At 43.7% G+C, this 15,737-nt stretch overlaps 1 protein-coding gene across 2 annotated transcripts in view; it reads right to left on the bottom strand.

The window, feature by feature from the left end:
- LOC117360997 (sulfotransferase 1 family member D1-like) overlaps nucleotides 1–15,737 on the bottom strand; it is an 87,273-nt gene that overhangs the window by 12,806 nt on the left and 58,730 nt on the right. For both annotated transcript variants that reach the window (XM_033945740.1, XM_033945741.1), the window contains exons 4-7: nucleotides 10,154–10,251; nucleotides 9,738–9,864; nucleotides 9,290–9,384; nucleotides 8,838–9,018 (exon numbers count right to left, since the gene is read on the bottom strand). In XM_033945740.1, the coding sequence (XP_033801631.1) occupies nucleotides 8,838–9,018; nucleotides 9,290–9,384; nucleotides 9,738–9,864; nucleotides 10,154–10,251 (501 nt within the window). The remainder of the gene's footprint in view (nucleotides 1–8,837; nucleotides 9,019–9,289; nucleotides 9,385–9,737; nucleotides 9,865–10,153; nucleotides 10,252–15,737) is intronic.

The raw sequence follows: 15,737 nt of genomic DNA, 5'->3' as shown, positions 1-15,737 counted from the left end.
ACAGATTGTGGCGTCAATGTCATTGTTGTTAGAAGGATCGATAAGATGGATGATCTGAATATCGTCAGCATATGTGTAAGCTGTGAAACCTATTGATTGACACAGCATCAATAACGGAGCCAGATAGATATTAAATAATAGCAGGGAAAGAATAGATCCTTGAGTAATGCCGAAGTTATTTATGCATGTCTTAGAAACAGAGTTATTGAAGATCACAGAGGACGATCGGTCCAAGAAATAGGAATGGAACCATTCAAAAACTTGATCAGTAATTCCAACTGACACTAATTTTTTTAGAAGAAGTTGATGGTCGATTGTGTCAAAAGCTGTGGAGAGGTCCAATGAAATGAGGATGACAGACTTGTGTTGGCCAAGGTAATACTGTATTGATATGGTTAGACCTAATAAAGAGTGTTTGGTGGAATGATATTGACGAAAACCTGTTTGGTTAAAATGCAGAATTTTGGTTTTATCAACAAAATCTGAAAATTTGATTGAAGAAAAGGGGAGGGGTTGAATAATTCTTAAATTGCTAATGTGTTCCTCTCAATTTTTTGGGTAAATCACATAATACAACTTGGGGCAAGTATGTTTTATTCAAAAGAAAACCCTTAAGTATTTACTCTTCAAGTATTGACTTATATCTCAATAGTTTACTAATATATATACGTCAGATAACTATATATGTAAAATCTAACCTCAAAGACGTGCCTCTTACTTACTTAACTATTCTATTGGAATGCAGCTCAAGAGTCATTCTTTCTAAAACCTAATACATTACTATGTAAAACAAAGAAACGTGTCAGTAACCAGACCTCAAGGTCAGAAAGAAAGATATTGAAGTCCAGTCCTTGCATTCAATAGATAAACCAAAAAGTCAACAAAGGTCAGAGTTTGATTTATTATAATACTAGTGTTTAAGCCCGTTACATTAACGGGTTCTAGAATATATGTCTGTCTGTCTTTCTCTCTTTCTATCTCTATGCCTCCCGCTGTCTTTCTTTCTGTCTGTCTCTCTCCCTGGCCCCCTTTGTCTGTCTGTCTGTTTTTCTCTCTCCCTGCCCTGTGTCTTTCTTTCTTTCCCCCTCCCTCCCTCCCGCTGTCTGTCTTTCTTTCTATCTGTCTCTCTCCCTGCCCCCTATGCAGCAGCAACATTTCTCTCCCCCCCACTTCCCTGTGCAGCAGCCACAGCAGCATTCCCTCCCCCTCCATTTCCCTGTGCAGCAGCATTTCCCTCCCCCCACCCCACTTCCCTGTGCAGCAGCAGCAGCAGTATTTCCCTCCCCCTCCATGTCCCTATGCATCAGCAGCAGCATTTCCCCCTAACCCCTTCCCTTCCCATGGTCTGGCCTGCTCCCTTAGTCCCTTGATGCCCCTCCTTCCCTTCCCGTGGTCTGGCTGGCTCCCTTAATCCCTTGCCGCCCTCCCCTTCCCTTCCAGTGGTCTGGCCGGCTCCCTTAGTCCTTTGCCGCCGCCCCCTTCCCTTCCCTTCATCTGGCCTGCTCCCTTAGTCCCTTGCCACCCCCCCTTTCACTTCCCACGGTCTGGCCAGCTCCCTTAGTCCCTTGCTGGAGTTTATTTTTAAGTTTAAAGGTGCCGCGGCAGCTACTCTCACGAGCCGCACCTGTCCAGCAGTAGCCCTTCTCCCTTCCTTTTACCTCCTCCCTGTCCAGCAGCACCCCTTCCCTGCACCCTCTATCCAGCAGTAGCCCTTTTCCCTTCCTTTCATCTCCCCATGTCCAGCAGCACCCTTTCCCTGCTCCCCCTGTCCAACGTCATGGAGGGAAGGCAATCTGTAGCACACAGAGAAGTCTCCTGGTTTTCGTGGTAGTCTACACTGGCTCGCCGCATCACCGAGGGAAGGCAATGTTTAAACTGCCGCAGGCTCCAACACTCGTCAAGATGGGGAAACCGCCGCACACTCCTTCTTCCCACTGCGCATGTGGAAACCGCCGCACGAAACCATGCTCCTTCTACTGCGCATGCAGCGGCACGGTAGCACAAAGCACGGATGCAAGGAGATTCAATTATGCATGCATGGTAAGGGTTTTATTATGATAGATATTCTTTTCCCTCTCTCTCTACTATATTCTTCCTGGTCTTTTGTTAATAATATCTTTCTTATTTATTCAAGTTTCTTTTTGCTCCAGGGCAGTTTTTGCATAAGCCACTTACTCCATTCAGGTGTTTTCCCTAACTGTCCCGATGGGCACTTTTCTATCTAGTATACCTGAAAAGCAGCGGACATGCATATAACTGTATGAGAAAGATCCACATTAGACAACACGTCAAGCTTATTGCTATGATAAATATTTGAGTGATGAGTAGTGTTTCTAAGGTCCGAAGTTCTAGAAAGTTATGAAATTTACAGCTATTAACATTGATTGAATCATATAGTACAACGGATATTTATTACTTGGAATGTGAGGTACTTATGAGCTATATGCGATTCCAAGTTAGATTATTATTTAAAAAAAAAATAGCATCTTATATTAAAAAATAACATCTTATTGGGACTCAAATCATTTATATCATCTATACGGATAACCTTTCTCATGAAACCTTTTTCTCATTTCTTTAGCCCATTCTTTATATGTAACTGGGTTAGATCATAGCCTTTATCTCAAAAACTGACTAAAAGGAAGATTATTCTTCAGTGACTGACAGTGACAGCTTCTATAGTTCAAAAATATATTAACATCAGTTGGCTTTCTATAAACATCAGTTGAAAATGAACCATTATTAACATTTGAAAAAAAGATCTTTTTCAACACACTGATTTAGTGAGAACATTATACTTTGGAAGAGATATATTGATGATGTTTTTATTATCTGGCAGGGCACCACAGAAGTCTTTCAAGAATTTTATGGTTGGGTAAACCAGTTAGACGTCAATATTAAGTTTGCAATGCAGTTTGATAAGAAAAGTATAGCTTTTCCTAATATCCTAATTTCAGTTAATAATGGTTCAGTCAGTAAATGAAGAATAACTTTTCTTTTAGTCAGTTTTTGAGATAAAAAAAGGCTATGATCTAACCCAGTTACATAAAAATAATTGTCTAAAGCAGTGTCCCTCAAACTTTCTCGAGCCGGGGCACACTAAAGGTAGTGGCCATGGCTCAAGGCATCTGGAAATGTGCAGACGTAGCCGAGATGATGTCACGTGTATGTGTGACATCATCATATTTACATCTGTGCATGCACAGAGGCCCTCCAGATGGGCCCTGAGATGCCAGTGAGGGTCACCAGCAGGGAAGAGGGCCGGAGAGAAGGAGAGGCGCTGGTGCTGGCTGATTGCCTACAGCAGGGTTTCTCAACTACTTCAAACTAAGTACCCTCTAAGTCTAACAAATATCAACTGAGTACCCCCAACCACATACTGCCCAAGCTCCCTTGGGGGTACACGGTCCACTTGTTGGGGGTAAGCGGCCTGGTCGCCACCACCACCAGGGATTCCTCCCTGCCCGCCCACCCGCCCCCTGCTGAAGCCGTTGCCAGAGATCCCTCCCTGCCTGTCGGCCTACCTACTGCACCACCCCCCAGCCCCAAAGCCGACTCTGTTACTTCGTTGGAGCCTTACTAATTCTCTCTTCCCCCAGCAGAACTACATGGAGGGACGCAGGCAGTGACTCACACACTGCGTAGCTGACCCAGAACCTTCTCTCTGACATCAGAATTGACATCAAAGGGAAGGCTTATGGGTCAGCCATGTGCAGCGTGTGAATTGCTGCATGCACAGTCACTGCATGGAGTTGCTGCAGGGGGAGGATGGAGTGAGTCCAAATCCAACAAAGTAACAGGGTCAGCTTCAGGGGTGGAGGGTGGTATGGCGGGCGGGCGGGCAGACAGGTAGGCAGGGAGCAATCCCCAGCAGCAGCTTCGGCAGGGGGCAGGCGGGGGACAAGGATCCCCGGTAGCGCCTGTGGCTTCCGTGGACAGGTCGGCTCCGGGGGGGGGGAGGTGTGCGGGCGGGGCAGGCAGGGATTCCCGGCATGCAACTTAATTTTAGGCAGTGGGGGCACAAACTCGACACAGAAGGAAGGGAAGTGGCATGAACATGGGATTTAGGAGGGAGGGAATGGAAAGGGGCAATTGTTGGGCATGAGCGTGTGAGTGACAGATGGTGCACATGGGAAAGGAAGAAAGGAAAATTGGCATAGAGAGAGGCGTGAGGTAGAGGTGCACGGGGAATAGAAGAATGGTCTAAAGAAATGAGAAAAAGGTTCCATGAGAAAGGTTATTCATATAAATGCATTGATGCTTGCTATCAGCGTGCAGCTGCTATAGAAAGAAAAGATTTACTGACTGTTCAGCCTAAGACCACAGTTGATAAAATTGTTTGTCCATTGTCCTTCATACACATGTCCTCTGAGAAAAAACATCAGCATGTCATACAGAAAATTGACCATTAGTCTGAAAATAATGTAATGATGGCTTATAAGAGAGAAAATAATTTAAGGGATATGTTGGTGCCTTCAGCATTGCCAGTTATTGGTTCAGTGGTAAAGCATTTACCATTGGGTCATTTTAAATACAGCTCATGTTCAGTGTGTAATGTTAATTTGAAAATTAAAACATTTATACACCCTAGGACAGGTGAAGAGTTTAAGCTTAATCATTTCTACAATTGCTAAACTGTTGGTATGGTTTATGCTGTTATTTGTCCATGTAATCTTATCTATATTGGCAAGAGAAAAAGGAGACTCAATCTGATGATTACTGAACACAAGAGTATACCACTAGCTCTTTCCCACTTCCCAATACCACTCCCTAATACCTTCCCGATTCTCCAAAGCAACCTAATCTACTCCATATCTCCTTTAGAAATTACCAGATATCTTCTTCATGTAATACCTTTAGTGTAATCCTTTTGTAATCTGCCTTGAACCGCAAGGCAATGGCGGAATAGAAATCTCTAATGTAATGTAATGTAAGACTGCCATTAAGATGAAAATTAAAGACAAGCCACTTGTGGAACACATGATTGAAACTAGTCATGCTTTTTAAGAGTATGGTTTCTTTGCACTGGCAGTACCCCAGCTGTCATGGAGAGGAGATAACAAATATCAACTTCTGCTGAGAACTGAACAAAGGTTTATCTTTAAATTTCAAACAGTAAGCCCATTTAGGTCTGAATATGGAAATGAACTTATCTGTTTATTTGTTTTTTGAGATTGCAAAGAGTCTTGTTTATTAAGGACATTTGTTTAATAAGGACCTTTGTGGACACACAAATAATCTGAATTATGTTAGGTTGCAAGAATTTCTGCAAAGATTCTTGTTTATTAAGGACAATGGTAGATGTAGGGCTTCCATGTACATTATTTGAATTATGCTAGATTGAATACATTTCTGTTTGTTGGTACCAAATTATTTGAAACCTGAATATTTCAAGGATTTTGTGGGGAGGGGTTAAGGATATCTATTTATTTATTTATGAAATTATTTATTATTTCATTTACTCAAAAATATTTACTTCTTATATAAAGAAATACAGAATATGGAATTCAATTCACATTATAATAACATACTAGAAAAGAGAAAAATATCATAAAGTTTCCATCTAGCCCTCATCAAGGGAGAAAATCATATCTCTTAAGTAATAATAGGTAATATAGAAAAATTAATTCCACTTATCTAAGGCACAGTATATATTTTAAGCTCCTTTTTAAAATCAGTCAATTTCCCCTGAGCCTTAAGAAATTGCTCTAGTTGCAAAGAATTCACAAAAATAAATCTTTACTTTAATAGGTAACTAACACTTGCAAGGAAACTTCAGAAAAAAGTTGCACCCAAGCCCAACACCCTAGGTTTCAAAGTTAAGAAAGCCTTTTGCCTCAATTGAGTGGCCTGACCAATATCAGGAAATAACATCACTTTTACTTCACAAAAAAACCAAAAAGTTTTTCTTAAAGTACAAGTGGCCACTGAAAAGTTCTCAACCCAAGCAACAAAGTTGGGGCAGTCTCCATCGAGGGCTATACCCTTAATCCAGCAATTTTCCACTTTTTCTTTTTATTGGAAAAATATGGAACAAAAAAAAAAAAAAATTGGACTAAGTACATAGCCCTCAATGGAGACTGCCCCAACTTTGTTGGCTGGGCTGAGAACTTTTCTGTAGTCCCTTGTACACCTTCAGAATCAAAGATTTATCAAATTCATTAACACATGTTACTAAAAAAATAGATCTGATCTGAATCACCTCTTGAGAATCTTCAAGAAAAGCAGTTGTCAATATCAGGAGAACCTAACTGATCCCACACATTGTTCAATAGAAGGGAGGTAAAAGTATTTAGAAAAAGAAAACTTTGTAGCATTTTTTAGACTTAGAACTCACCGAGATATTTCCTCAGTAAAGTTTCCAGTGAAAGCAAATAAATTCTAAGAAAATTAACAAAACACATATTTCTTGCCCTATTTGCATTTTCTATCATCTCTAACTTTAAATGCAAATTATAAGAATCCTTAAGTGCAGACACTGAAACTGCATGAAGAGAAGAAGCCTGAGTTTCATCCGCTGACAATTGTTCATCTAAGGATAATGCTGTGTATTAGAATCCACATTAATTTCTCTACAACTTCTTGAGAAAACCTTTGATTCTGAGTTATAACTGATTTTAACATCCCCTCCATATGGTAATTTAAATCCCATAAGTCTTTTAGGGTAATGTCCTGCATGTCTCCTTCCTTGACCCTCAAACCTGGGTCTTCAGTGGAAATAATTTGAGAAAAACAAACTTGTGGCATTTTAGAAAATGATACATTAAGAAAAGTTTGAAGTCCAGATTGAACAGGGCTAGGAGATATAGAGCCTATAGAGCCTATACAATGAGGTTCTGTGTTCATCAGGGGGAGTACAAGCTGGAGGACTAAGAGAGACTCCAGTTGACGACAAAGAGTGGGATACAATCCCAATATGTACCCCAGTTATTAAATGTTTGTCCATCGTACCAACTATGTAGATACTCGTACTTTGGATTTATGTTGACCCATAATGAAAAAGTACCTTGATAAACTTGAAATATGGCGCCTTCAGAAGAATATTGGCTCCTCAAATCTCCTTGGGTCTCAGGTCTCCAAGGGACTTATGGCACATCCCTTCAGCCAAAACCAATGACCGCACACCAGCAGCCACATGCTGCAATGGCATCAGCACTTTATAGGAGTGGCAAAGGCTCCCAATGACATCAAAGGTTAAGACCAAACGTGCTGACTCCTCAAAGAGTACAGTAGTGAGTGAGGGGGGCTGGCGTGGACATATGGCTTGTGGCCAATGTTCAGTATGTGAGTTCATGGTGGAAATGAGTGTATTTAACCATCCACAGACAGGGAAAAGATATGATCTGAAGAATGAGACATCGTGTGTGACAAGAAGGGTGATTTACCTGATTTGGTGCCCGTGCCCACTGCTCTACATTGGGCAAACCTCATGCATATTAAGAAAGTGAATCTTGGAACATTGCTCCTGAGTGAAAGCCAGAAGAGTGGAGGAGCCATTGGTTTCACATTATCTCCAAAATCACTATGATGTTAATGTTTTAAAATGTGTGGCATTGGAACAGGTGAAGGAATCCCCGTGGCATGGTGACTGGTGGCGCAAACTTTTGCAACATGAGCAGCGCTGGATATATGAATTAAAAACAACACATCCACAGGGTTTAAATGCCCCTATTGAATGGGCTGCGTTTCTTTAAATTACAGCGAGTGTGTAGATGAGGAAGTCTGAGGGAGTGCACTGATTGGCTATTTGTTGGTGAAGGGGAGGAGCAAGCTGATGCACAAAGTATTTTCTCTGGTGTGCCAGTGACCCAATGTCACTCAGCAGCTGAATGTTTGTGTTGCTTCAGCCATACTGCAGATTTACAAGCAGAAGATTCCTGAGGAAGCCGGTTTGGTGAAATGGGGATGACCCTGTAGGATCTCTGCATTGCCATTTTGGAAGAAAAGGAGAATAGCAGTTTGTGGTATTTTCAAATGGAAAATCTGGACCCATGGCCCCGCCTCATTCCAGCCAGCCATGCCTGTTCCACCACCAGCCCCGCCCCCTCGACCTGCACGAGCAATGGGTGACGTTGGACGGCATTCGCTGGTGTGATGCGATGACATTTATTGTAAGAAATCTTCACAGGTAAAAGTGGTACATATCATGGAATCCTTGTAGTACACAGTTTTACCTGTGAAGATTTCTTACAATAAACTTTTCATCATCAAGATCATCATTTCCACAGTTTTGTTTCTTCTTGGTTGACTCCTTTCCACTGTGGAACCCTTTGGTGATTCTCTTTTGCATGCCTTATTTATTTGATTGTCAGTTTTTACATCCCTGATGTAGCCCTTATGAGGGCGAAACATGGCCTTCTTGGGCTTTAAGTTATTTATGCATTTATGATTTTATGTGGTGAATAAATTTCACATTGGAGTTTTGGACCTCTATTCTGATCTACTGTTTTTTGTACCACCAAATACTCTGACACACAAAATGGTCTTTTTCAAGGCCACCTATATGAATATGAAGAATAGATGATGTTCGTATGTAATTTTTTGGCCAGTGACATTACTCAATGTATGCAGAAAAATGATTAATATGGCAACTTTAACAAACAAACTCAGAAATTTAAGGCCAAGCTAAAATGATAATTCTAATAGCCAAATGTATCCCTTATAATGTGGTAAAAAAGACACATCTATTGGGTCAACAAAGAAATTAAAATAAAAGGTCAGAAAGTTGAAAGAATGCAAAATTCACAAGTGGTTCTGTAAATCAGAACATTTTTCAAAACTGGCTACACTTCTTACTTTCCCCATCATGAGCACACAAGTTTTCAGGGATTTCTTACCCTTTCGCATGAATGGTGAAATGGAATGGTCCATTACAGAGGTTGGAATTGTACCATAGTTGGCCATGTCATTCTCCTTCATGACTTGAAAGGAGGTGCGACGGACAATTCGCTCTAAAACCTCTTCTCCTAGGTCCTTCTCCATGAATTTCATCACCTTCTGGATCTCACGCTTTGGGTTCTGCCATGGGAAAAGAGACAGATATACAGATAACCATTGGAAAACCAGGTGGGGGGGGGAAGTGGAAGGAGAGAGAGAGAGAGAGACAGAGAAAAAAAACCTCCAGCCTTAAAAGAAGAGAGACTCATCAGAGGGTGATATCGCTGGTAGTGAAAAAAAGATACCCATTAGAAAAATATAGGTGATAGGAGGAAATGGAAAGTCAATTATTCTAGGCAATTGGTTAAAGCTCTTGGAAGATTCACAGGAGCTACACTAGCCACACTCTCACCTCCTTCATATCCTCATAGAACAAGTAGAGGATACGATAGTCCTTTTTCTTCTCCCACCAACCTTTCACATGGTTATACCATGAGCCAAAACTAACTGCAACAGGAGAAGGGAGAGAAAGATGCACTTAGATCCTGTAGGCTGTCTGAAAATCTAGAAGAGGTGTTTATTTCACCTTCTCCGGCCTAATAACTCAGGGATACACTGATTTATGTGCCATGTAAGCCACTTTGTACATCCTGCTGGCTGAAAAGGCAGGTTATACAGTATATTTTTAGGTTAAACCCTCAGAACTCAGGGATATTGAACAGAGGTTACTCAAGATTAGCTAGCCCCACTGTTCCAGCCTCAGAGCTCAGGGATGGAATTAAGCTCTCAAGAAAACCGATGTAAGTACTCTAAAGTACTGGTATAAGACAGAGATCTCCTGTACACAATAGCCATCTCACCATCTCCATCCATGTATTTCTTCAGAAACTGTTTCCAGGTTCCAGGATCTGGGTGCACCTTTGCCATCTGGTAGAAGTGATAATAAGATACAGCCACATCCTTGGCATTTCTGGCCACATATATCATCTGCCCAGGAAAAGAATAGGAGATGTTTATTTCCTAATAAGATGTTAAGTGTGTTCTTATGCAGGCCTGAGTTCTGACTGAGGCTTAATTATTTTTCTGTACCCTTTTTTGACCTCCCAGGAATAAGGAGCTGTCAGGTACATTAGATGGTCACTAGTATAAACATTAATTGAAAGCTTTCAAAAAAACAACAACCCCAAAACATTGCTGCAAGCAGAGAGTTCAGAAAAAAAGTTGTATAATAAAATAGTCTCTTTTCTACCTACTTGCTATGCTCTAGACTACATACCTTACAGTTCTTATCCCAGAAGCTCTGAGGAAGAAACTCAACAGGCAGGTGGGTCTTTATTACCCGGGGAGGAGGCAAGGCAGCTAACTGCTCAATCCCTGGAAAGATATGAGATGCTTAAATAAACCCACTGACATACAGCTCAAATGTAGACTAATGTTTTCAGAAAGATGTTTATGTTTATTACTTTATATACCACTTGATTTTGATAGAATTTAGTGATTTACATTTCTGACAGAGAAGCCTAAAAACAGACATCCAAGAATCAATCATACCAAAGTACAATACGAATTATTAGGGGCATTTCAAAATCACTAAAACGTCCAAAAATGGTCTAAATCGACACTTGGATGTCCTAATCACCAAGAGTCCAAGTGCTGATTTTCAAAACCTTTTCTCTAGACGTCTTTTAAAGCGTCCTAGCCGATGTATGTCCAACACTAAAGAGGGGCATGTTGGAGGCATGTTATAGGCAGGCTTAGACTTGGATGTCCTGCGATAATAATTGAACCTTGATGGAACTTAGATGTTCTGAACTAGACCTGTTTTAAAAGTGTATAAGTGCCAGCGATGGGCACATGCAAATTTAGCGAGTCTTCGTTACTCTCCGCCAACCTCATTTACATGAACGTTTTTTTGGAGAATGACTCACTTTTTTTTAATTTGTTACCAGAACGGCTGCGATAGCAGCCCATTGTTTTTTAACGCGGTTTTTGAGAATCTAGGCCTGGGTTCCTTTACCTTTGCCCTGTAGCAGAATTCTGTCAGTAGGGAACAGGAAAGTCAGGTACAGGGCTCCTAAACAGAAACATTTCTAGGGTGAGGAGTTCTCAGGTGAGGAGTTCCCAGAAGATACATTAGGAAGACATTTTCAACCACTGGGAGGAGATGGGGAAGGGGTAGGGAACAGCTAGCTGAGGAAGAAAACTGTATGGAAATAGAAGAGGATTTCCCAGATTTAAATAACCCATAAAGCACAGTTACTTACCGTAACAGGTGTTATCCAGGGACAGCAGGCAGATATTCTTTACGCATGGGTGACGTCACCGACGGAGCCCTCGGTACGGACCTTTTTAACTAGAAAGTTCTAGTTGGCCGCACCGCGCGTGCGCGAGTGCCTTCCCGCCCGACGGAGGAGTGCGTGGTCCCCAGTTAGGATAAGCCAGCTAAGAAGCCAACCCGGGGAGGTGGGTGGGACGTAAGAATATCTGCCTGCTGTCCCTGGATAACACCTGTTACGGTAAGTAACTGTGCTTTATCCCAGGACAAGCAGGCAGCATATTCTTTACGCATGGGTGACCTCCAAGCTAACAAAGAGGGAGGAGGGATGGTTGGCCATTAGGAAAATAAATTTTGTAACACAGATTGGCCGAAGTGTCCATCCCGTCTGGAGAAGGCATCCAGACAGTAGTGAGTAGTGAACGTGTGAACTGAGGACCAAGTGGCTGCCTTGCAGATTTCCTCGATGGGCGTGGAACGGAGGAAAGCCACAGAAGCAGCCATAGCTCGGACCCTGTGGGCCGTGACAGCACCTTCCAGTGAGAGACCGGCCCGAGCATAACAGAACGCAATACAGGCAGCAAGCCAATTGGAAAGCGTCCGTTTGGAGACAGGACGACCTAGACGGTTAGGGTCGAATGACAAAAAGAGCTGAGGAGATGAGCGGTGAGCCCTGGTACGGTCAAGGTAGTAGGCCAGGGCACGCTTACAATCCAGCGTGTGCAGTGCCTGTTCCCCAGGATGAGAATGGGGTTTGGGAAAAAAGACGGGCAACACAATGGACTGGTTGAGGTGAAAAGCTGAGACCACCTTCGGAAGGAATTTGGGATGGGTACGCAGGACCACCTTGTCATGGTGAAAAACAGTGAATGGTGGATCGGCGACCAGTGCATGCAGTTTGCTAACCCTCCTGGCAGAGGTGATGGCGATTAGGAAAAGCACCTTCCAGGTAAGAAATTTGAGCGAAGTTGTGGCAAGAGGCTCAAACGGAGGTTTCATGAGTGCTGATAAAACCACATTCAGGTCCCAGACGACAGGGGGAGGCTGTAGAGGAGGTTTGACATTGAAGAGACCTCTCATGAACCGGGAAACCAGTGGATGAGCCGTGAGAGGTTTTCCGAGGATAGGCTCGTGAAATGCAGTGATGGCACTGAGGTGGACTCTGATGGAGGTAGATTTGAGGCCAGCATTGGACAGTGAGAGCAAATAGTCCAGTACAGATTCCACCGCTAAAGAGGTGGGATCATGATGATGTCGTAGACACCACGAGGAGAACCTGGTCCACTTCTGATGGTAACATTGGAGGGTAGCCGGTTTCCTGGAGGCGTCCAAAATGAGGCGGACAGGCTGAGATAGATTCTCTGGAGAGGTCAGCCCGAGAGAAACCAAGCTGTCAGGTGGAGCGAAGACAGAGGAGAACACAGCCCCAGGAATGGACGCCTCCGTGCAGACAGAGGCCATCCCACAGCAGTACATTACGGCCTCTACACAGACGGAGGAGGTCGATCAGAGGGATGAAGACATCATGCAGGAACTAAGAAACCTCAGGGAGGAGGTGAAACGTCTGAGAGGCATTAGAGAGGATGAGGCCTACATCGATGGGATAGTGCAGGAACTATCTCAAGTCACAGAACGCACCTGTGATGGATCTCTCATGATGACTCCAGGGCCGCCGACAAAGAAACCAACTGTTGCAGTTCAGGAGATGGATGGAGACACTGACTCCTGGCAGTTAGTGACCTCCTCCACAGGTAAACGTAGGAGACCCCCACCCCAATTTACAATATACTCACCTTCTCTCTCTTTCTCTCAACAGGGCAGCTCCACATCAACTCCACAGCTGAGCCTAAAGAACAGATTCCAGGTCTTGCAGGAAGAGACTACCGACGGGGAGATGGACCAGGATCAACGCATATCTCCATCTCCAGGGACGATGGATCGACACCCCCAAAAGAAGCGTAGAGTAATAACCATTGGGGACTCCATGTTGAGAGGCACTGAGGGACCAATATGCAGACCGGATATGCAGTCGAGGGAGGTCTGCTGTCTACCCGGAGCCAGAATAAAAGATGTGACCACCTGTCTCGATAGACTTCTCAGGCCCCAGGACCACTTCCCCATGCTGCTCATCCACGTCGGAACGAATGACACTGCTAAGAACACCCTGGAGGACATAGCTAGAGACTTCGGAGCTCTGGGAAAGAGGCTGAAGCAGACAGGAGCACAGGTAGTATTCTCTTCCATTCTTCCTGTTAGGGGCAGAGGAAGGGACAGGGACGAACGCATCCTGAAGACGAATGAGTGGCTACAACGATGGTGCCGGGAGATGAACTTCGGATTCCTGAATCACGGAGAGACACTGCAGGGACTACAGGGACCAGACGGACTCCACCTGACCAACAGAGGTAAGAATGTCTTCGGACACAGACTAGCCCGCCTACTTCGAAGGGCTTTAAACTAGGTAAGTCGGGGGTGGGTACCCACTTTTACACCGGAGCAGTAAGTAACTATCCTGATGTGGAGAACCAACACTACGCTTCTAAGTCTGAGGTAAGTACCCTTATTGCAAAAGAATTGCTAGGAGACACCTTGACTCAAATGGGAGGCTCACTACAGGAGGTTAGTAAACAGAAAGAGTGGAGAGCTATGTATGTTAACGCACACAGCCTAGGGAATAAATTTCTACAACTAGAAACAGAAATAGTTAATGCAGATCTAGACATAGTAGCAATATCCGAAACATGGTTCACAGACTCTCATGGGTGGGATATAACTATACCAGGGTACAACCTGATTCGACAAGACAGAGAGGGTAAGTTAGGAGGTGGGGTAGCACTATACATCAAAGAAAACATTAAGACAACCAGGATCACGGATGTCAAGTATACTGGGGAATCTATCTGGGTAAACCTGGCCAGAGGCGGAGAAAAATGCCTGTACCTTGGTGTGATATACAGACCTCCAAGACAATCGGAGGACAAGGACGCAGAACTAATTGAAGACATTGAGAATATCACCTTACGGGGGGAGGCTGTACTATTAGGAGACTTCAACATGCCTGATGTAGACTGGAACACACTATCAGCGACAACTTGTGATAGCAGGAGGATATTAACGTCCATGAAGGGAGTACGGCTCAAACAAATGGTACTAGAGCCCACTAGGGCCCAGGCCATCCTGGACCTGGTACTTACGAATGGGGAGAGCGTCTCAGAGGTCTCGGTGGGAGAGACGCTAGCCACCAGTGACCATAACATGGTATGGTTTAACCTTAAGAAAGGCTTTCCTAGATCACAAACAAAAACAAAGGTACTCAATTTCCGGGGCACTGACTTCGCACGCATGGGAGATTTCGTCTATCAGACGCTGCAGGTTCAAGAAGTAACTACTAATGTGGAGGCTATGTGGTCAACCTTGAAATCGATCCTTCATGAGGCAACTATCCGCTACATAAAATCGGTAACCAAACAACAAAGAAAAAAGAAACCCCAATGGTTCACAGATGAGGTATCGTGCCTCGTCAAGGAGAAGAAAAGAGCATTTCTCTCATACAAACGCACGGGGGAAAAAGAAGCAAACATTGAATACAGAAAAAAGTCTGCAGCGGTCAAAACAGCAGTCAGGGAGGCCAAAATTCGTATGGAAGAAACTCTAGCAAAGAACATCAAGAAAGGGGACAAATCCTTCTTCAGATACATTAGCGACAGGAAAAAGAACGCAAACGGGATAGTACGCCTTAGAACACCAGACGGGAATTATGTAGAAACAGACTCCGATAAAGCCAAACTACTGAATGATTACTTCTGTTCAGTCTTTACCTGCGAAGCACCAGGGCACGGGCCTCGGCTAGCAGCAAAGCAAAGCATGGAAGACCCATTTCAGAAGTTTGAGTTCACACCAGCTGATGTTTACAAAGAACTGTCAAGACTCAAGGTGAACAAAGCCATGGGACCGGACAATCTGCACCCAAGAGTGCTCAGAGAGCTATGCGATGTTTTGGCGGAACCATTAGCAATACTCTTCAATCTCTCCCTAAATACGGGGAGAGTCCCCCTGGACTGGAAAACTGCCAACGTGGTTCCTCTGCACAAAAAGGGTTGCAGAGCGGAGGCCGCAAATTACAGACCAGTAAGTCTCACATCAATAGTGTGTAAACTCATGGAAACTCTACTTAAAGAGAAATTAGACACAATATTGGATGAGGGGAATCTGAGGGATCCCTGTCAACATGGATTCTCTAGGGGCAGGTCATGCCAGTCCAATCTCATCAGCTTCTTTGATTGGGTGACAGGAAAGCTGGACTCGGGAGAGTCTCTGGACATAGTATACTTGGATTTCAGTAAAGCTTTTGACAGTGTCCCACACCGTAGACTATTAAACAAGATGAAATCGATGGGGTTAGGTGAGAAACTAACGGCGTGGGTCAACGATTGGCTGAGTGGAAGACTTCAGAAAGTGGTGGTCAATGGCACCCTCTCTGAGACATCGGAGGTGACTAGCGGTGTGCCTCAGGGCTCAGTCCTGGGACCATCCCTTTTTAACATATTCATAAGGGACTTGACCCGAGGGCTTCAGGGTAAAGTAG

Source organism: Geotrypetes seraphini, chromosome 5 (genome assembly GCF_902459505.1).
Source record: "Geotrypetes seraphini chromosome 5, aGeoSer1.1, whole genome shotgun sequence".
NCBI classification, from domain to species: domain Eukaryota; kingdom Metazoa; phylum Chordata; class Amphibia; order Gymnophiona; family Dermophiidae; genus Geotrypetes; species Geotrypetes seraphini.
The sequence above is the reverse complement of the archived record's forward strand: the minus strand, read 5'-3'. Positions and strand labels throughout refer to the sequence as shown.